Below are 22525 nucleotides of genomic sequence, written 5' to 3' on the forward strand. Positions count from 1 at the left end.
ACAGTGAATATTATTAAGAATGTAATCATTTCTATGGGTAATCAAAAAGGTCTTACACCATTTAAAATGAAACTATCAAAATTTTATCTTTTAAAATGGACAACTAAGATAAAATTAAAAAATAAATTTTTACTTTTAATATTACAAAAGAATAAGTTGATCAAGAAAGTCAAGGATTAATAAAAAGTAAAAGTGTAAAGACAAACTAATTTTATCAGTAGAACGCATCTTTTATATGACAGGTTACGAGTCTCTTAAATAACCAATGAGTCTGCGACACTTGTTGTATAGCTCTCGCTTAGCTTCAGTCATTTATCGCTAGCATTCTTGAATTTTTATGTCACATGTTATGACCAGATAAAGATTATTTTCACGATTTGTGGATGTTATAACATATTAATGATTATTTATGTGAATAATTTATCCCTCATGTCCACGTTGCCTCGAACATTAGCATCCAACAGTGTAATTCATTCAAAAAATACGAGTATGAAGCTTAGAACTTCAATTTTTTTTCACACGCTAAGATCATCTCCATTTTTTGTCATTTTTTTCGACATTGTAATTAAAAATTTTTTATTGAATATTAAATTTTTTTAACTAAAAAATATGCTAAAATTAAAAGAAAAGGCCTTGTGGGGAGTTAAGGACTTCAATTTTTTCTCTCACACTAAAACCATCTCCATTTTCTACTATTTTTTTAACCTTGTAATTTAAAAAGTTTTTATTAAGTATAAAATTTTTTTCAATTGAAAAATATGGTAAACTCAAAAGAAAAAGTCTCAAGGAGCCTAAGACTTTAAATTTTTTTCACACACCAAGATCATGTTTGTTTTTTACTATTTATTTTCAACCTTATAATTTAAAAAAAAATTATATTCATGTTCATTTTTTCTCATTTTTTTCCAACCTTGTAATTCAAAAAGTTTTTGTTGAGTATAAAATTTTGTTAACTAAAATATATGATAAACTAAAAAGAAAAGACTTCATGGGAAATGATATATATAAAATTTAGAATTCTTATATTCGCTATTTTTTTCATGGTATTCTGATTGCATATTGCAACGCATATAATATATAATTATAGATTGAAACCTTTTTATGTGGGGGTATTATTTAATACTGTCATTCTCATCTAACTGCATCTTTTTATAAATTATAAATGCATAGATTTTTCAAAAATTATGAATGCAAATATTTGAAGGAATTCTTATTGAGTTAAATAATGATCTTTGACGAAAGGGCATGATATCCTCATTAACCATAACTATTTAATCAATAATTAATTAAGAACATCTTTTCTGAAAAATAATACATTAAGAGATGTGTGCCCTGAATTCCTACCTAACAATATATATGTTGTATGACCTACTATGATATTACCCTGATACCACATTACATTAAATGTTATCATTTTTATGAGTAACGAAAAAGGCTCTCCACCATTTAGAATGAAACTATCAGAACCTTGTCCTTTAAAATGGACAAATAAGAAAAAATTAAAAAGTGAGTTTTTATTTTTGATATTACAAAATAATTAATTGGTCAAGAAAGTTAAGGGTCAAATAAAAAGTAAAAGTGTAAAGATAGATTAATTCTATCAGCAGAACATATCTTTCATATAGGTCCCTCAAGTAATCAATGAGTTTGCGACATTCCTCATTTAGCTCCCGCTCAATTTTAGTCGCTTATCGTTGACATTTTTGAATATTTATGACTCATGTTATGATCAGGTAAAGATTATTTTTACAATTCGTGAATGTTATAGCAAGCTGATGATCATTATGTGAATACTTCATTTTTTATATCCATATTGACGCAAACATTAGTATCCAACAGTATAATTCATTCGAACAATGCTAGCATGAAACTTAGGATTTCAATTTTTCTTCTCAGATTAAGACCATATCTATGTTGTGTCATGTTTTCTTAAACTTGTAATCAAAATAATTTTAATTGAATATCAAATTTTTTTTTCAATTAAAAATATAATAAAGTTAAAAGAAAAGGCTTCAAAGAGCTTAGAAGTTCAATCTTTTTCTGACACTAAGACCATCTCCATTTTCTATCATTTTTTACAACCCTATAATTTAAAAAAATTTTGCTGAGTATAAAATTCTTATCAATTGAAAAATATGCTAAATTTAAAAGAAAAAGCTTCAAATAGTTTGAAATTTTAATCTTTTTCCTCACATGAAAACCATATCTATTTTTCACCATTTTTTCAACCCTATAACTCAAAAAGTTTTTATTGAGAATCAAATTTTTTTCAATAAAAAATATGTTAAATTTGAAAGAAAAGATATCAAAAAGTTAAGAACTTCAATCTTTTTTCTCACACGAAGACCATCTTCATTTTCTCTCATTTTTCTAACATTGTAATTAAAAAAATTCTTGCTAAGTATAAAGTTTTTTTTAACTAAAAATTATGCTAAACTTAAAAAAATAAAATTTTAAAAAATTTAAGATTTCAATCTTTTTGCTCACACTAAAACCATCTCCATTTTTTACTATTTTTTTCAACCTTGTAATTTAAAAAGTTTTTGTTGAGTATAAATTTTTTTAACTAAAATATATGCTAAACTAAAAAAAGACCTGATATTCTGATTACATGTTGCAATGCATAAAATAAAAGTATAAAGACAAACTAATTCTATTAGCAAAACGCATCTTTCATATGACAGTCTGCAGGTCCCTCAAATAATTAATAAGTCTACGATACTCATCGTATACCTCCTGCTCAGTTTCAGTTATTTATCCCTGGCATTCTTGAATGTTCATGACACATGTTATGACCATATAAAAATTATTTTCACGGTTCGTCGATGTTATAGTATGCTGGTAATTATTTATATGAATACTTCATTTTTTATGTCTATATTGCCTCGAACATTAGTATCCAACAGTGCAATTCATTCGAATAATGCCAGCATGGAACTTAGAACTTCAATATTTCTTCTGAGACTAAGAATATTTATATTTTGTGTCATTTTTTCAACCCTGTAATTAAAAAAAATATTCAATATCAAATTTTTTTCGCCTAAAAAAATATGTTAAATTTAAAAGAACAGGCCTCAAAGAGTTTAGGATTTTAATCTTTTTTCTCAACGAAGACCATTTTTATTTTCTATTATTTTTTATCAACCCTGTAACTCAAAAAGTTTTTGTTGAGTATCAAATTTTTTTCAATAAAAAATATGCTAAATTTGAAAGAAAAGACCTCAAAGAGTTAAGAACTTCAATCTTTTTTTTCACACTAGGACCATCTTTATTTTCTCTCATTTTTTCTAACGCTGTAATTAAAACTTTTTTTGCTAAGTATAAAATTTTTTTCAACAGAAAATTATGCTAAACTTGAAAAAAAATTTCAAGAAATTTAAAATTTTAATCTTTTTGCTGACACTAAAACCATCTCTATTTTTTATTATTTTTTTCAACCTTGTAATTTAAAAAAAATTTATTGAGTATAATTATATGCTAAACTAGAAAAAAAAAGACATGATATTCTGATTGCATGTTACGATATATATAATATATAATTATAGGTTAAAATCTTTTTATGTGGAGGTATTGTTCAACAATGTCATTTCAATCTAATTGTATTTTTGGCCGATGGTATGATTAGATAAAGACCATTTTCACGATTCGTGGATGTTATAGCAAGTTGATGATCGTTATGTGAATACTTTAATTTTTTTCCCAAGATTAAGACCATATTCATGTTGTGTCATTTTTTTTAAACCTGTAATCAAAATAATTTTAATTGAACATCAATTTTTTTTCAGTTAAAAATATAATAAAGTTAAAAGAAAAGACTTCAAAGAGCTTAGGAGTTTTTTTTTTTTTTGACACTAAGACTATCTCCATTTTCTACCATTTTTTACAACCCTATAATTTAAAAAAATTTCATCAACTGAAAAATATGCTAAATTTAAAAGAAAAAGCTTCAAAAAGTTTAGAATTTTAATCTTTTTTCTCACACAAAAACTATATTTATTTTTCACCATTTTTATCAACCCTGTAACTCAAATTTTTTGTTGAGTATCAAATTTTTTTCAATAAAAAATATGCTAAATTTGAAAGAAAAGATCTTAAAGAGTTAACAACTTAAATCTTTTTTCTCACACTAAGACTATTTTCATTTTCTCTCATTTTTCTAACGTTGTAATTAACAAAATTCTTGCTAAGTATAAAATTTTTTTCAACTAAAAATTATGCTAAACTTGAAAAATAAAATTTTAAAAAATTTAAGATTTCAATCTTTTTGCTCATACTAAAACCATCTCTATTTTTTACTATTTTTTTCAACCTTGTAATTTAAAAAGTTTTTATTGAGTATAATATTTTTTTAATAAAAATATATGCTAAACTAGAAAGAAAAGATTTGATATTTTGATTGCATGTTGCAATGCATATAATATATAATTATAGATTGAAATCTTTTCATGTGGAGGTATTATTTAATACTGTCATTTCGATCTAATTACATCTTTTTATAAATTATAAATGCACATATGTTTTAAAAATTATGAATGTAAATATTTGAAGAGAATTCTTATTGAGTTAAACAATGATCTTTCACAAAAAGATATGATATCTTTATTAACTATAACTATTTAATTAATAATTAATTAAAATTATTTTTTCTAAAAAATAATACATTAAGAAATGTGTGCCCTGAATTCCTGCCTAACAGTATAGATGTTGTATAATCTATTATGAAAATCTTCAAGTGAATTTTGTTAAAAGTGCTTGAAGGGACTTTTGGTCTAGACATACAGACTCTCAAGTTCGACTCTAATACTACTCTGATACCACATCACATTGAATGTTATTAAGAATGCAATTATTTCTATGGGCAACCAAAAAGGCCATTCACCATTTAAAATAAAACTATCAGAACCTTGTCTTTTAAAATGGCCAACTAAGAAGGAATCAAAAATTGAGTTTTCATTTTTGATATTACAAAAGAATCAATTGAGTTAAACAATGATCTCTGACAAAAGAACATGATATTCTTATTAATCATAACTATTTAATCAATAACTAATTAAGAATATTATTTTTGAAAAATAATACATTAAGAGATGTGTGCCCTGAATTCTTGCCTAACAATATATATGTTGTATGATTTACTATGAAAATCTTCAAGTGAGTTTTGTTGAAGGTGCCTAGAGAAACTTCTGGTCTTGACACACAAACTCCCAAGTTCGGCTGTGATACTATTTTGATACCATATCACATTGAATGTTATCTAAAATGCAATCATTTCTATAGATAACCAAAAAGATTTTCTACTATTTAGAATAAAATTATCAAAACCTTATTTTTTAAAATATACAACCAAGAAAGAATCAGAAAGTGAGTTTTCACTTTTGATATTACAAAAGAATCAATTGATTAAGGAGGTCAAGGAACAATAAAAAGAAAAAGTGTAAAGACAGACTAATTCTATCAGCAGAACGCATCTTTTATACGATAGTCTACAGGTCCCTCAAATAATCAATGAGTCTGCAATACTCATCGTATACCCCCTACTCAGTTTTAGTTGTTTATCGCAGGCATTCTTGAATGTTTATGACACATGTTATGACTAGATAAAATTATTTTCACGGTTCGTCGATGTTATAGTATACTGATAATTATTTATATGAATACTTCATTCTTTATGTCTATATTGCCTCGAACATTAGCATCTAACAATGCAATTCATCCGAATAATGCTAGTATGGAGCTTAGGATTTAAATCTTTTTTCTCAGACTAAGAATATCTATATTTTTTGTCATTTTTTCAACCTCGTAATTTAAAAAAATTTTATTCAGTATCAAATTTTTTTTACGTAAAAAATATGCTAAATTTGAAAGAAAATGCCTCAAAGAGTTTAGAACTTCAATCTTTTTTCTCACACTAAGACCATCTTAATTTTCTATTATTTTTTCCAACTCTATAATTCAAAAAATTTTTATTCAGTATAAAATTTTTTTCAACTAAAGAATATGCTAAATTTGAAAAAAAAAGGCTTCAAGAAGCTTAGGACTTTAATTTTTTTTTCCTCACTAAGACCATCTCCATTTTTTATTATTTTTTTAACCTTGCAATTTAAAAATTTTTTGTTAAGTATAAAATTTTTTTCAACTCAAAAATATGCTAAACTAAAAAGAAAAGACCTCGTGGAAAATGATTTATATAAAATTTAAAATTTTTATATTCTCTATTTTTTATGGTATGCTGATTGCATGTTGCGATGCATATAATGTATAATTATAAATTAAAACATTTTCATATGAGGTATTATTTAACATTGTCATTTTCATCTAATTGTATCTTTTTATAAATTATAAATGCATATATGTTTCAAAAATTATGAATGAAAATATTTAAAGAGAATTCTTATTAGGTAAAACAATGATCTCTAACAAAAGAACATGATATCCTTATTAACCATAACTATTTAATCAATAACTAATTAAAAATATCTTTGAGTTTTTATTTTTGATATTACAAAAGAATTAGTTGATCAAGGAAGTCAAGGATCAAATGACAAGCAAAAGTGTAAAGACAGATTAATCTTATTAGCAAAACATATCTTTCATATAGCAGTCTGTAGGTCCCTCAAGTAATCAATGAGTCTTTGACATTCCTCGTATAGCTCCCGCTCAGCTTCAGTCACTTATCATTGACATTTTTAAATATTTATATGATTAGATAAAGATTATTTCCATGATTCGTGGATGTTATAGCAAGCTAGTGATTATTTATGTGAATACTTCATTCTTTATATCCATATTGCCGCGAACAGTAGCATCCAACAATGCAATTTATTCGAACAATGCTAGCATGAAACTTAGGACTTTAATTTTTCTCCTCAGATTAAGACCATATCCATTTTATGTCATTTTTTTCTAAACCTATAATTAAAAAAATTTTAGTTGAATATTAAATTTTTTTCCAAAATATGGTAAAGTTGAAAGAAAGATCTCGTAGATAATAATTTATATAAAATTTAGAATTCTCATATTCTCTATTTCTTTTTCATGGTATTCTAATTGCATTTGTAATGCATATAATGTGAAATTATAGATTGAATTCTTTTCTTGTGGGAATATTGTTTAACATTATTATTATTAGCTAATTGTTTCTTTTTATAAATTATAAATGCACATATATTTTAAAAATTATGAAAGAAGATATTTAAAGAAAAGTCTTATTAAGTTAAACAATGATCTCCAACAAAAAAATATAATATCCTTATGGTAGAACCAATAATTCAGCTGAGCTAGGTATTTCTGGGCTAAGCTTAATTTGAGCCAACTAAAATAAACCTAAACTTGTAGAAGAGCCCAAATATCCAAGCTTAACTTAATACTCTTTAGGTTTTAAGCTTATTCGGGCTGACTTGGATACCAAAATTATTAATTTTTTATTTTTAAAATTTATTTTAATTTGAAATTAATTATTTTTATTTTATAAAAAAATATAAAATATATTTTTTTGGGATACTTAAATCATGTAGAATACTTAAACTTTTTTAAGAAAATATGTAGGTCTTAGAATCTAAAAATCAATATTAAATATATTTTAAATATTATTTTGATTCTCTCACAAGGTTGGATAACTAGTATGTATTAGACCTTAGGACTTTAGATATTTTGAATGGCCCTTCCTACTTGGGTGATCATTTTCCCTTCCCATGATCCTTAGTTCTTAGAGGTAAAATTACTTTCTACATGAGCTTGCCTTATTGAAAGGTCTTAAACTAGACACGCTTGTTGTATGCTTTAGCAACTCTTTGTTTTTGCGCTACCATGTGAGTGTAAGCTTGTAACTAAATCTTATCCACATCTTTTAATTCTTACACCATAATGGTAGTGTACTCCTTTGGTGTTACATTGTTTTATTACATCCCTCTTAAAGATGATACCACCACCTCTATTAATAAGAGCACTTTGTACCCACATAGTACAAAATTTTTCTTTTACAAGAGACCTTTTATATTGGTTAAAAGGTACTTGTTGTTAAAAGTAGAGGTGGTGGCATTTTTGTAATATTATGATGCTAATGTAGGGCTTTCAACATCAAGTAAAAAAATAACCATTATAGAAAATACTTTTAACATCGGGTGTAAATTAACTCGGTATTAAAGTGTTTAAAAAAAAAAAAATTATTATCAAACTATTAATAACAGGTGAAAGCTCACCCGCTATTAAAAGTAAATTATCAACAGTTAGTGAGGCACTCGCTATCTCCTTTATAGGTTGCCTTAAAGTTAAGGTTTAGAGCAAAAATGAAAAATCTTGATCTCCTTTCTCCAATTGGCAGTAGCTTGTTGATCTTAGCTATAACATCTCAAAATCTAAAATCAGTACAACGCATAGGATAAGTCTAGTTCAAATTTAGATGTGTAATTTCTTAATGGAACAACTTCTATATCTCATGATCTCTATTCTTCAAGATATAGGGTTAAAAGGTAAAAAAGTCTTGAAACTTTTTCTCGAGGATGCCTGCATCATAAACCTTTTTTAAAATAACATAGAAGTTCATGCATGTGTGTGTTTAGGGGAAGGGGGATGGTGTACATGAAGGTCACCATCCTTAATATTGCTAGCAATAGAGTGAATCAGCATTTCCTCAATAATATGGATAATGGGCCTGACATTAACTTCACTATCATCAGGTACATGTATGGCCTGAATTTGCTTCATCATGGCTATGTCATCAGATGTTAAGAAGAACTGATGCTCTCTCTTCTGATATTGTGGTTGTGGCTCCATGCTTGCCATGTCTCTGACAACCTTAGCTTACTATAACAAAACGATATATCACAAATACACTATAGGCAATGTTTGGTATGTTATGAGTAAACGTAGTCGTACACACATATATGTACTGGCTTATATAGCTATAGGAGGTCTTTTTTTTTTTCAAGTATAGCTGCATTGCTATAAGAGGTAGAATAAAGTGTTATTAAGCAAGTAGTATACCTTACTTGTGGCGAAGCATATGAAATAAAAGCCAAAGTGATTATCATGTCATGTTTATGGGATAACATTACACATAGATAATGCATATATAGCTAGCTATATATAGTGGACTGCTTATGTACACATTGTTTTTTCCTCAATCACTTTACCTTAAAGAAGAAAAAAGTGTTATCCAGTTCTCATTCAAATTAATATTAGAGGGGTTTACTTGGAGACATTAGGCTATCCATGTCAATATGATTACCTTAGCTGTAAAAAGGAAGGAAAGAACTGTGCTAAATCTTTGGCACGAAGGTTTGCATATAGAATGGAGAAGCTCATGAACTCAAAACAAAGGCCTCGATTTAGGTTAGGTTAATTTATGAAGGATTAGAAAGAATATAGTGGATATAGGTGTCTCGGCTAGCTGTTCTTTTCAAGTTTATAATTATATTTTGTTGAAGGAGCTAAGTATCCAAAGAAACTCTTACTTCAATATCTTTTTACACTTTTTTAACTGTTGGTTGCTTGACACCAAGGGTTTTTAAGAACCTTCCGTGTAGGAAAAAATTGTAAGGAAATATATACAGGGAACTATGATGATAAAATTAGTAATATTTTAATAATTTAAAAATAGTTACATTTGAGTGCTAATTAATGATTTTCGCTATGTTGACAGCTTGAGTCCAAAAATAGATTTTTATAATTAAAGATTTGTATAAATTATGAATAAATTTTAAGGAGTTTACAAACGATATTAAAGTAAATTTTTAAAATTATAAATTTTAAGTTTTGGTATTAAAAAATTAGAATTCAATTTAAAATTTGAAGAGGGATAGTAATCTTTCTCAGAAAATATAAGTTTTGGTACTTGAACTTATTTTCAATTATTTCATCCGTTTAAAAATGTTAGGTATTTTTTTAGAAGTTGGATGTTCAAAAATTAAGGCATTTTTAGTTTTTCAAGGTATAATTATTGCTTTTTTTTTTTAAAAGTACCTCTATTGATAAATAACTTTATATTTATTATAGGATATTTAATAGGGATAAATATAAAAAGATAGGGTTAGTTTAAAAATATGTAACTATTTTATTGAAAAGTGAGATTTGATTAAAAATACCTTATATTTTTTAATTGAGAATTTACATCTTAACTTTTGACTCAGAATAATTTAGCCTTTATATTGTTTTTTGACTAGAAAAAAACTTAACTCTTATACTTTGTTTATACAACTCAATTTCTATAATTTATTAACTCAATAAACTATAAAGATTAGGTTGTACTAAGTCAAAGTTAAAAGACTAATCAATTAATTAAGAAAAAAATTAAAAAGAAAAAAAAATTATGTTATCACATTTGTTTGGGACAACTCTACATACAAGGGTTTTTTTATATGGTTATCTAATAAAGCAAAATTCGAGTATTTTCAAGTTTTATTGAGAATAATTTCTCCGCAGGCATTTTTTTTTGTATTCATGCGTACTTGAATCCAAGATCTCATACTTAAGTAATTATAGCCAACTCTTTTTCTCTTTTTGGTAAAAAGGTCATCGACACCTGTTGGTCTCTACATATAAGTTACGCTAAAGGTGCATCTTTGCTTTGGATATTTTCTTCGAGGAGCACTCAGTACCCTAATATTTTTCGCATAGCATTTTTGCCCCTAATGTAATTAATTCGGTGTACATGTTACCCTAACATTAGATCCATACTAACTCTGTTAAAAATTTCTTATGGGCCCCATTTTATGTCATAGGTTATCATCCCTCTTTGATGATGATTCTTTTATTGTTGCCTCAGTCTTTAGCGTTATCATCTCCCTCTAGAACAGGAACACTAGAAGCATTGATACGACACCCTCATCACCTACTTCCTCTTCTTCTCATCACTGCTTACCCACTTCCAACGAAGGTTAAAGCTCAATAGCCTCTACCATAACCATTTACCTCAAAGCCCACGCCTCTACTACATTCACCATTACCATCGTTGAAGCTCGACATCTTTATCTCCCTCTCTCTTCATAGTCGTCGACCTTGAACCTTATCCTTTCTATTATCGGCGATGATCCACCTCTTCTTTGGCCTCTCACAATGATTTTACTGACCAAAACACCTATAATGATTTTTCAAATTTCCAAAACCACCTGTTCAAGCTTTGACATTCTTCCCTAACCATGGAGTGACTGTGATGACTTGAGATAGCTGTGTTGTGGATGTTTGGAGTGAAGATGGTGAGGAAGATGAGTTATGTGGCCGACATTTGGAGTGACGATGGTGACAACTGTAAATATTCGAAGGTCATAGTAACCCATTATGCTCTTTATTGATAATAAAAGCCAATCCACACCATTAATGTTGATGCCTTTCTAGTGTCGGTCATGATCTTGTCAGTTATCTCGTGGATGACACCTTTTAAAGTGAACAATATAACCATTGACCAGCCTCTATTTCTAAGAACAAAAATAGGGGAGAATAGAGACCTTGGCACTATCGATCCTTAACCAGTCTCCTTCATCTCCCTTTCTCTTTATAGTCGTCACCTTTACGCAATAGCTCCTCCTCTTTCACCTCTACTCTGTTGACCACATGGGACCAAAAACCACCTTCTATTACAAGATGCATAAGCGATGCATGCATGCATAACGTTGGAGAAAGTATGGAGGGGAGAGAGAGGAGAGGAGGTTGGTGAGAGAGAAAGGAGATTAACTTTAGGAAGAAATTTTTTGACCAGTTGACTGTACAATGTAGAGAGAGAGAGAGGAAGAGTTTAGTCCAACTTAGTATTCTCGATCAAAATGTAGTCTAACTAAGCAATTCTAACAGTCCAAGTGTGAGGAGTTAAAGTTAAGGTAGTGGATGCTCTGAATTAATTACTTAAGGTGCGAAAGTACTACATGAAAAATATTAGGATATTAGGTGCTCCCTGGAAAAAAATATTAGGGACAAAAATGCACCTTTACCCTATAAGTTATAATTGAGCTGATTCCTAATCCTAAAAAATAAAAGAGAAAATCACAATGAAGGGCCTATGAAGCATCTTATTTACAGAGAATGATCAAATGATTTTGAATTCACATTGCAGGACCAAGGAATCAAAATGTAATTAATTTTCAGTTAAATTGCATTCTTCATAATATATATATATATATATATATATAAATTTGCATTATTCTCTTAACAAGTTCATATTGGTATGTTAAAAGCTTATATGAACTTATTATTTTAATAAAATTTACTTATCAAATTATCAAAAGAAATTTTTAAAGCTAGTAAGGTGACTTGTCATTTTACAAATGGTTATTTATAAAATTATTAATGGGGACTTGTCATTCTTAGTAATAAAAAAAACATTTATAAAAACTAGTGCATATTATAAACAAGTTTTATTAATAGTTTAACAAGTAGTCATTTATAAAATGACAAGTAACCTTGAGTTCCTAAAAAATATTGGCATGGAAAGTAGAAGCAAAGTTTTATATATATATATATATATATATATGAAGATTCGCATTATATAATTGAGTGGCTAACTATCCTTTTAGTGGCCAAGAGGATGTGGACTCAAATCCCCAAGGCACATTAAAAAAAATTAATTTTCCTCCCTCGTCGGTCTTATGACTAGTGCCTAAGCTCCAGCGAGAGGTCCGGCCACTTGCGATGGAACTTCGGCAGTCGTGACTTTGAGGAGTTTTTTTTTTAAAAAAATACGAGATAGTTTTGTCTTTTGACATTAAAAATTAATTATATTTTAGTCCATTGGTCCTGCAGCATGAATTTAGAATTATTTGGTCATTCTCTATAAATAAGATGCTCCAGAGGTCCTTTACTATGATTTTCCCAAAATAATCTTGTAGATCAATCCCAAAAATGCTATGCTCGGAGCCCAAATGCACATATTGGACCAAATAAGCCCATATAACATGTTTTGGACCCAAAAAGCCCATATTATGATAAAGGTAGATCCTTTCACACGTGTATGGAATATTGTAACTGTGAGAAACAGCGAGAACAATAGAAATGCCACTATTATCCCCAGCCTTTGCGTCTGCACGCCCTCTGAAGCATCTCGTCACTTCAACATTCTCCCACCGACGTTCGCGCTCACGCTCTCTCTTAGTTCAATCCGCCATTGTTACCAGCTCTACTTTCCTCACGGGTAACTCACGGTCATCGAGGATGCAGGTACCTTATTTTTCTCTCTCATTAGCGTTTTCAATTGATTATTGCATTGAAATCTACTGAGACGATCCACAAGATTTTTGCCCTCTCGAAATTGTTTATATTTCTGGTTCAACCGTTGATAGTTGTCGCTTGGTTCTTTTTCCTACTTGCGTAGTTTTAGCTTTCGTTTTTTATCAACTTTCATGAAGCCGTTTCCTTCGTATTGATCCACGTATAGTTTTTTAAGGTTTAATTAAGCTATTTCGTGGAAATTATTGGATCGTTAATTTATATATGGAGCTGGAGGTTTTTTTTCACCTATTGGAAGGTTACGGATTTCAAGTCTTCGTTTGCAAAGTGGTTTGGTCCGTCAAGCTTCGATTTTTATGTTATCCTGAATTATTTCAATTGATTGAATGGAGGTGGAAACTATAGAACATAGGTGAACCAATGAAGTTCAAGTAAACGTATAAATTAGATAGGCCATGTATTGATGCATCTCTCTCAATTGAACCTTCAACGTATTGTGATCTGGTGAGTAATTTGAGATTTTAGCTCATAGTTCTTCTTCTTTTTTTTTTTAAATTTTCGGACCCTCATCCTGGTAATATGCTGGGATAATGGCTATGTTCCAACCTAGAACTGCCTTTCACTGACTCAATGTGAACTGAAAATGATCTTTAACTATTGACTCCGGTTATTTTAGTGGTTGTGTCTTTTGTGAGTTGATATAGATGATAGGCCCTTGATATGAGTTGTATGTAATATACCTTTTATTTGGAATTTCTAATAAATGAATGTCAGGGTCAATTTTATCAAGTGGTGTGGACATACACTTTTGTGCTGCTAACTTATGGGGGGACTTATTGCACTCTCTCTAATGATTACCAACATGATGCATGTCCAATATCCTTGTATGAATTTACTAGACCCTTTGTCTTCTCTCATGAAGAGGTTGAGCAACTCAACAAGGTATCTGAATTGATGGTCATAGATTAATGTTCTATTAGGAAGTAATTAATGCTGGTGCCGAGACTTGATTGCTTTTTATAGTTTTTACCTTTCCTCAGATCATAATTTTAGCCTTTCATCTCTCTGGGTTCACCACCCAGGGAGAGAAAGGAAAGAGAAAAAAAGAGAACACAGATCTGCATTAATAATTGTTTATGCTCCATGACGTTGCTCTCTCTTATCATTATTTGGAAGGAAAAAAAATCATTTAAATTATTTTCCGCTGAAATTGCAGCAATTCTGGTCTGGGAATAGCATCAACAGGAACAAAGCAATGGTGGAGAATTTGCAACGCTATGGAGTTGTGTCATCAAAAAAGGTAGCTGAGGTTATGGAGACTGTAGACAGAGCTTTGTTTGTGCCCGATGGGACTCCACCTTATGTTGACAGTCCCATGGCAATAGGCTACAATGCCACTATATCTGCACCTCATATGCATGCCATGTGTCTGGAGTTGCTGGAGCAGAAGTTGCAGCCCGGGATGCATGCTCTGGATGTTGGCTCTGGTATATTTCATGATCTTTATCTCTTCTATCATATCTTGAATAAAATATCTTATATAGCAACGCAGGTTGCTTGCTTGAGAGGGAATGAAAATCTTTATGCCGATATGAGTCATAAGTACAAAAGATATTTAAATGATTTTGCTTGTCAGTATTTTTCAGATTTTTCTTTTTCTTTTTCATCAAGATTCACCATATTCATACTGTCAATTTTTTACAGGAACCGGCTATCTTACGGCATGCTTTGCTTTGATGGTTGGACCCCAAGGTCGTGCTGTCGGTGTGGAGCATATTCCCGAATTAGTTTCTTCTTCATTGGAGAACATTCAGAAAAGTGCTGCAGCTCCACTGTTGAAAGATGGTTCCCTCTCGGTGCATGTTGGTGGTATGTTTTCTAGAGTTGCTGCTGTTTAAACTTTAGCACCACCAAAATCCAGAAAACTCTCTTTCTTCTGATCTAGCTAGCCATGACATTAGACTTAATGTGTTTGATTAATTTTAATTGTATCAAGGCCTTACATCAAACAAAAGGAAAATATAAATACCCAGATGATTTTGATTTAGGATTTGTTTGAAGTGATTAGTCAACTAAACTGTCCAGTTGGCCTCTGCCATGTGGTGATAATATCCATATTCTGCGATCTTTACTTCATTTGTGGTGTCTGCTATATGGGGCGTGTGTAATTTCTTGAGTGACTGCTGTGTGCCAGATGGAAGGGAAGGTTGGCCAGAGCATGCTCCGTACGATGCCATACATGTTGGAGCAGCAGCACGAGAAATCCCCCAACCACTCATAGATCAGTTGAAGCCTGGAGGTAGACTGGTGATTCCTGTGGGGAACATATTTCAGGATTTAAAGGTGATTGACAAAAAATCTGATGGTTCTATCAGTGTCAGGAGTGAGACTTCTGTTCGTTATGTGCCTCTCACAAGTCGAGATGCTCAACTGCGAGGCCACTGATCTGGGGGCAAAATCCCAAGTTAAAAGAAGGCTGCCTAATACAAATATTTCTGTTTCATATGGTTGGATGTCCGAGTTGCTGTAAGAAGTTGCGTAAGTTGATGTGCACCTTCCACTCATAAATAGTTTGTAGACATCACATGTTGTCGTCATAATATGACATACAGACCGCCTTCTGTACAGTTTTATTTCCTCTCAATAACATAATAGTAGTGAATATTCAGTGCCCAAGAAGAAAGAAACTGACAGAAGTTTCTTTCCAACTACAATTTTATATTCGGACTGCTTACAGTGGCTCGATTGTCTGTAGCTTGTGCGGTCAAATAATTTTGGCCTTTCATGGGATCTGACGCATCACAAATTGTGGCATGTCGCCGCACCTTTTTCCTGGATTAAGAAAAAGCACCGAAGGCAGTGAATTCCGGACAGCATCATCCACACTCCACACCTCATTGGAACAAATTGGTTACTAATGTTTGTTCTGAGATGGAACGGGATGCCCAAGCTTTTGGGATTAGGAAGAATGATAATTAATTCTCGAGAGATTAAATTAATAGCGGTTAGATCTTCAATAAAATTTTTTTGAAATAAATTATAAATATCAATTTCAATGGTTACAAAAAAATATATTTTTTAAAAAATTTAAGAATAATATTTAATACTTAAATATTTATTTACAATTAAAATTTTTAAATTTATAATTATTTGAATTGATACTTCAAACTTACTTTTTTAAAAACCTCTCAAAAACTGAATCATCATTAATTCAATGTTCTAAGACATAATTGTCATCCTTCCTCAAATTTACTTACCCAATAAATGTTCCAACCACAGTATTTACAATTCGTAAGAATTATCAAGAAATAGTCTCTCAAAAATACAAATCGACCCTTCTAATCAAAACACTCCTCATGTAACTAATTAAATCGAACAATTATTACCTTGATATGCAAAACAATAATTGAAATGAGTAGATTTAAATCACCCAATAATTCCAAATCCAAGCTTTTGTTGGCCCATCTTGATTGCCAATAATTGGCGGCCAAGTTAAGTCTACACTAACATGAGTTTTCTCCACTAATTAAAAATGTATATATAAATAGGTAAAAAACAAATGCTAAACTTCTCAAAGCCGCTATGGCAGTCCACACTCCACACTTTATTGAAGCAAATTGTTTATTACTGTTTGTTTTGCTGTGAGATGGAAGGGAATGCCCAAGCTTTTGGGATTAAATTTACTTAATAAATCTCCTAATTACAGTAGTTTAATTTCATAACACTTCAAAATTATGAAAATATATTTTCTTTCAAAAATTCAAATCAAATCAATCCTTATGGTCAATACTCAGTGACCTTCAACATGTGACCAAAGTTTCAGCTACAGTTGCATGAATTATCATATTTCCATCAATAAATAGCAACAAAAACAGTGCTTTAGTATCGCTGGAATCCGAAATCATACCTTTAATCATGTTCATCAGCGCATCAAATTCATAGCAGTGACATGTAAATCTAATCTCAAACTGGCAGCAGTGATAAATTTAAAAAGAAGAAAAAAAGACAATAGACAAAGCAAAATGGAATATTCAGGGAAGAAAATTGGCACTATATTATCCTCAGCTACGGGGGAAAAACCAAATAACAGCTTTATTTTGGGAGTATTTAATCACCAATCAAAAGCCACCTCTCCTTGGCCTTTCCTCAGCAACATTTACTCTAATTGCCCTCCCGTCCAAACTCTGCAATAGCAGAACCAACATCATATCACATAATAAACCCATTAATAAAACCTAAGCACAAGGTAAGCAGCCTTGTACAACACACACGTGGTCAGATCCTCCAAAAATCTAAATCCCATGCAGTGATACAACGGTTCAACTCCACAAAAAAAAAAAAAACACACACACACACACACACACACACACACAAAAAGTGCTGCCTTCTGGATGCAGCACAAAACACATTTAGATTACCAATGCAGGCAAATTCGATCAAGCAATAAAGCGGTAATGTGATACCTGACCATCAAGAGCAGCAATGGCATCATTCATTTCTGTCTCACTGGACATAGTGACAAAGCCAAAACCACGAGAGCGACCAGTCTCTCTGTCATAGACTATCCGAGCATTGACAACCTTACCATGTTCACTGAAAATCTGCTCCAGGCGACCATTATCGACATCCCATGGCAAGTTGCCTACGTAGACTCTGAAATATGGTTCAAAGGATCGCAGTGGGCGTTCTGGCTGTGTTCCTCTGGGAGCAGCCTTGTTAACAGTCAACAGTCTTCCATCGAGATCCTGTTAAATGAAGACAATAAGCATCAAAGAATTCCAGAAAAAATGACAAAAGAAAAAGGTAGTTCAAGATCAAAGGCAATCTTAGCAGTATGCACTTCTAGACAAAAATAAATTGTAAGACACATCTTAACCTTTTGGAGTAGGGACAGGGTGTGACACTAGCTCCGTTATGAATATATACAAGCCCAAGATCAACAATAAATATAGTTGAATGAGTTATGGAGTCCCAATTTCAGTGTGTAATTAGATGCCAAAGTAGAAAGCTATTCAAATGTCATTAAACACAAAACACCAATTCTGAGTCTCAGTTTGAACACTTACTCCTTCACAATATACAAATCTCGAAAAGTTTTACCATGTAAGGCAAAACATCACTAGCACAATGACAAAAGACGAGGATAACATCTACATCCTGTTGCAAGATTAGTTAGCCTTGAAAAGCAATCCTTCAAAATGTTGGGTTAACTGCTTTAGAAGATAAAGAATAGACAAAAATGCTTTTCCCTCTCATCTCTATAACATAAAGTCCACCTTTATCATACAGTACTAGCACAATAATTGTAATCAACATTTAAATTTAATTCTTCTCAGAGCCGAATGGGGATTATAAGGTATGCATAAGAACTGTCAGGTCAGGAAAGATGAAAAGATGTCATATGAAAGTTAGTTGACTCATGTTGTCAGCATGAAAGAAACATATCTCAAGACTCATGGATATGTTCAGCCTTCCCTTCATAGTTTATTCTAAAAAACAAGAACAGTACTGATATTTCCTTATTATTATTTGCTAGTACTGCAGGGAATCAGGAACATATTAACAAGTAACACTTACCATCCACCTTCTAATCCCAGAGAAATTTTTTCTAGCTCAATATTTTATCATAGCATAAAACTGAATCAAATCTCAGACTAGCCTTGCTATAATCAGAAAATTCTTACAAGTTTTGTGTTTACTGTTATGTCATTATCAGAACAAGTTCGCAGACTTTCTCCCATGACGGATAAACAAGCGTCAAAGTCTATAATTAGTTTTTTTTTTTTTTTTGGTGTTAAGCAAACAAAATGAATATGAAAGACTTACGTAGCGATTGAACTTTTCAATAGCTTTCTCTGCTTCCTCAACTGTACTCATCGTTACAAATCCGAACCCACGACTTTGGTCAGTGCTCCTATTATAAATAACCTACAATCACAAAAACCAAATGAACACCCACGCGAAAGCTAAAACCTCAAGCACCGTCACGACCCATAAGGACGAAGCTTATCTATCGGAAGGTTACCCACTTCGGCAATTTCCACCGTTCCAGCCTGCTCAAAAAGCATTGCTAATCTCTGGCTGTCAACGTCATAAGGCAAATTACCGATAAAAAGTTTTGCATCTTCCGGTGGTTCTGAGAAATCACCGTCCTTCAAAAATTCATCATCTTCATTACTCTCTCCTTCGCCCTCGCTACCCTCAATTGCCGCGCCTTCACCATCAACATCCCAATCCGAAAGACGAGCTTCTGGGTCATCCAAGTCTTGATTTTCTTCTTCATCTATGGTGACGGTGTTGTCTTCCTCCTGTTGAGCCCAGTCCGAAGTCTGGGCTACGAATGTGAGTATAGATAAATTGTGGGTTTTCCTAGTGAGGGTAAGGGACAGAGGTGGTAAAAAGAGAGAGGAATTGGAGCAAGAAACCTGAAGTTGAAAGGGTTTGGACGGAATGGAGGTAAAAGGGTGCTTGGTTTTGTTGGAGATTGAAGATGGCAGCGAGAGAAGGCGTGATTCTGCCATTGTTAGGGTCTTCAACAAAGGTATCGACGATGTGATAGACATGTTTCTATCTTGAAGTACAAGAGGAAGCGGAAGAGGAGGGTTTAGAAGAAGAAAGTTGAGGATAAGGGGCAGGAAATGAAGGATTCTGCTGGCTAGTGAACCAGAAACCCAAAAAATGGCAGATAGTTCATAGAGGAACGTGGGCTTTGATATTTTCGCATCATGGGCTTTCTTAGACAGACATAGCTCACATGCTTATCCAACGAATCCATTCTTGCTGAGATTGCTTTTTTTTTTTTTAAACCCAAAACAATACTCTTGAATATTTTGTTTCCTCTTTCCAACCATATTTATAAGATCACACTCATGGCTTTTAACATAAACTGGACTTACTCCCCATGCTATGCAAGAGAATATTTTAATATTTAAAAGATGAAAATGAAATAACGGAATGCCTAGCACCCTATGTTAATTTCAAACTAATGGACATTTATTTTTAAAGGTAAGGATATAAATTTAACTGTAAATTATTTTTTAAAAAATCATTAAATACCTTATACTATAATAGGATATAAAATAAATTATGAACTATTAAAAATAGGGCACCCATCGCTGCCCATTTATTTTCAACTAACATCTGTTTATTTTGTATTGTGGGGCCCATTTACATCTTCTCCCTCCCTAACCCCCCCTCTCTCTCTCTAACCCTCTAACTTCTCTCACGCACTTTCCTTACCATTTGTATATTCTTCTTCTTCCTTCTTCTTTACCTTTAAACAATACCTTTCACATGCTTTATCTCACTTCAAATCTCAAAGAAATTGTAGAATCTCTTACCAATTAAGTGGAGGAACTCTCATGCTCCTCTTCAGTGCTATCAAACTTCTTCTTAGTCTTTACAAGTTGCAACACCAAAGGCCTCCTAGTGCAAAAATCATTACCTGTGGAAAAGAAATTGTGATCGACAAGATCTTCGAGGACACTAGACTTGCCACTACTCTGGCCTTAAATGACAGCGACTTGGGGAAGATTGAAGATGTCATGAAACTTGTTGATGAAGATGATACGTGACATTAGCACATGGGATGATGAAGGCAAAGAAGACAAGATTCTCTATGGATATTTTTGTTTGGGGGGAAGACAAAAGAGGTTTCAGAGAAGTTTCAACAGTGGTGAGACAAAAGGAGATGATGAATGTGGGCCTCATTATTAAAAATAGACGTTTGTCAACTTGTAATTAATAGAGGTCATTGGATACTTCATTTTTAATAATTCAATATTTATTTTATACAACCTCAAAGTATAAGTTGTGTAGTAGTCCTTGAAAAATAGTTTATGGTTAAATTTATACCTTTATCTTTTGTTTAAGTCAAATTCAAATAATAAATTATTTTATTTTAAATCATATCTTGCCTGTGAAAATTAAATAATAAATAATAGCGTTTTGTTAAAATGTATTGTCCTATGGACGAAATTGCCGGTTCTCCATACTCATGCTCTTTTATTTTTTAAATTAATAATATGAGGTAAACTTCGAAATCACATTAAAAAATAAGCTTACAAATAAGTTTTTTTCCTATATAATTAATTGAAGGAAAAAATTTGCTTCACAATAAATATTTGAGAAAATTACACATAGCTTCCGTGGAGCATACTTATTTATAAATAAGTCTCACAAAATTTGAAAACCACAACAAGGTCTCTTGAGACTTAAGTGTAATTTAAAATTAGACTGCAAAGATAATAATACCCTCATTAAAATATATTATATCAATCAAATAATTAATTTACAACTACTTTATTAGCAATTTATATTTGTAATTTTAATTTTTTACAACTGTAACTTCATATATTTAATAGTTAAACAATTATGTGTTACTAACAAAGTTTAACATTAATTATTTATAATTATTTTATCAATAATTTACAACTACAACTATAACTTTTTGTGACTATAACTTTACATATTCAATAATTAAATCGATTAGTTTAATTATTGAATATCTAAAGTTACAGTCGTAAAAAATTAAATTTATAGTTGTAAATCATTGATGAAGTAGTTGTAAATTATTTGACTGGTGTAATGCGTATATGTTTAATAGGGTCATTATTATCTTTTTATCTAAATTTTAAATTACACTCAAGTTTTAAGAGACCTACTTATGATTTTTAAATTTTTTTATATTTATTTGTAAATAAGTCAGCCCCACAAGACCTATATGTATTTTTTCCTAAATATTTTTATACCTATCGGTTGTTGCTCATGAAAATTAAAATCTAAGTAACAGTTTTATTTTACAACACGTGACACTTATGCATACTAAGAAACATAAACAATTTCTTAATGGTTTACCTCTTGCTCTGATATCAATATGTAACACCCTCAAATTTACAAATTGATTTTTCATAAATTATTAAAACCATTATTATGGTAGAAAATTTTCTTACCATGATACATCTAAGACATAACACAAGTTTTAAAATATCCAAAAAGGCAATTAAAATCATGAGGGACAGACATAATTCTCATGGCATGATATTCAAATCAGATTATAAATCAAGAGGGACAGACATAATCCTCTTGGTCATATAATACTTTTAATAAAAAGGATTAGAGTTTACATGCTTCACAAAGAAGATATGTCCTAAGTTGGCACAAGATACATTGTATAATATAAAATAAGAGGCAACGTAAAAGATGATGTCTCATACACCATAGTTACACTTCTGGTGCTTTCTCGGCCGGACTCGCTCCTGTAAAAATATTAACCAAGGGGAATGAGACTTAAAAGTCCCAGTAATTAAAAATTAATATGTAATGATGCATGCGGTTGTAACTAATTATGCGATTGCTAAGTGGGCATACAAAA

At 31.0% G+C, this 22525-nt stretch overlaps 2 protein-coding genes across 2 annotated transcripts; one reads left to right on the forward strand and one right to left on the reverse strand.

The window, feature by feature from the left end:
- The first annotated feature begins 12981 nt into the window (after positions 1-12981).
- LOC129308684 (protein-L-isoaspartate O-methyltransferase 1-like) lies at positions 12982-15816 on the forward strand. Its single transcript, XM_054949988.1, has 4 exons — positions 12982-13143; positions 14369-14639; positions 14857-15021; positions 15347-15816. Exons 1-4 carry the CDS (start codon positions 13138-13140, stop codon positions 15595-15597), a joined length of 693 nt encoding a protein of 230 aa, XP_054805963.1. The 5' UTR covers positions 12982-13137; the 3' UTR covers positions 15598-15816.
- Positions 15817-16981: 1165 nt separating this feature from the next.
- On the reverse strand, positions 16982-19815 carry LOC129308683 (28 kDa ribonucleoprotein, chloroplastic-like). Its single transcript, XM_054949987.1, has 4 exons — positions 19182-19815; positions 18979-19080; positions 17616-17897; positions 16982-17336 (listed from the first exon to the last, which is right to left on the reverse strand). Exons 1-4 carry the CDS (start codon positions 19713-19715, stop codon positions 17271-17273), a joined length of 984 nt encoding a protein of 327 aa, XP_054805962.1. The 5' UTR covers positions 19716-19815; the 3' UTR covers positions 16982-17270.
- Between the last annotated feature and the right edge of the window lie 2710 nt (positions 19816-22525).

The sequence above is a fragment of the Prosopis cineraria genome, unplaced genomic scaffold, assembly GCF_029017545.1.
Source record: "Prosopis cineraria cultivar Desert tree isolate PC_DT_omini unplaced genomic scaffold, ASM2901754v1 PC4, whole genome shotgun sequence".
In the NCBI taxonomy this organism is placed as follows: domain Eukaryota; kingdom Viridiplantae; phylum Streptophyta; class Magnoliopsida; order Fabales; family Fabaceae; genus Prosopis; species Prosopis cineraria.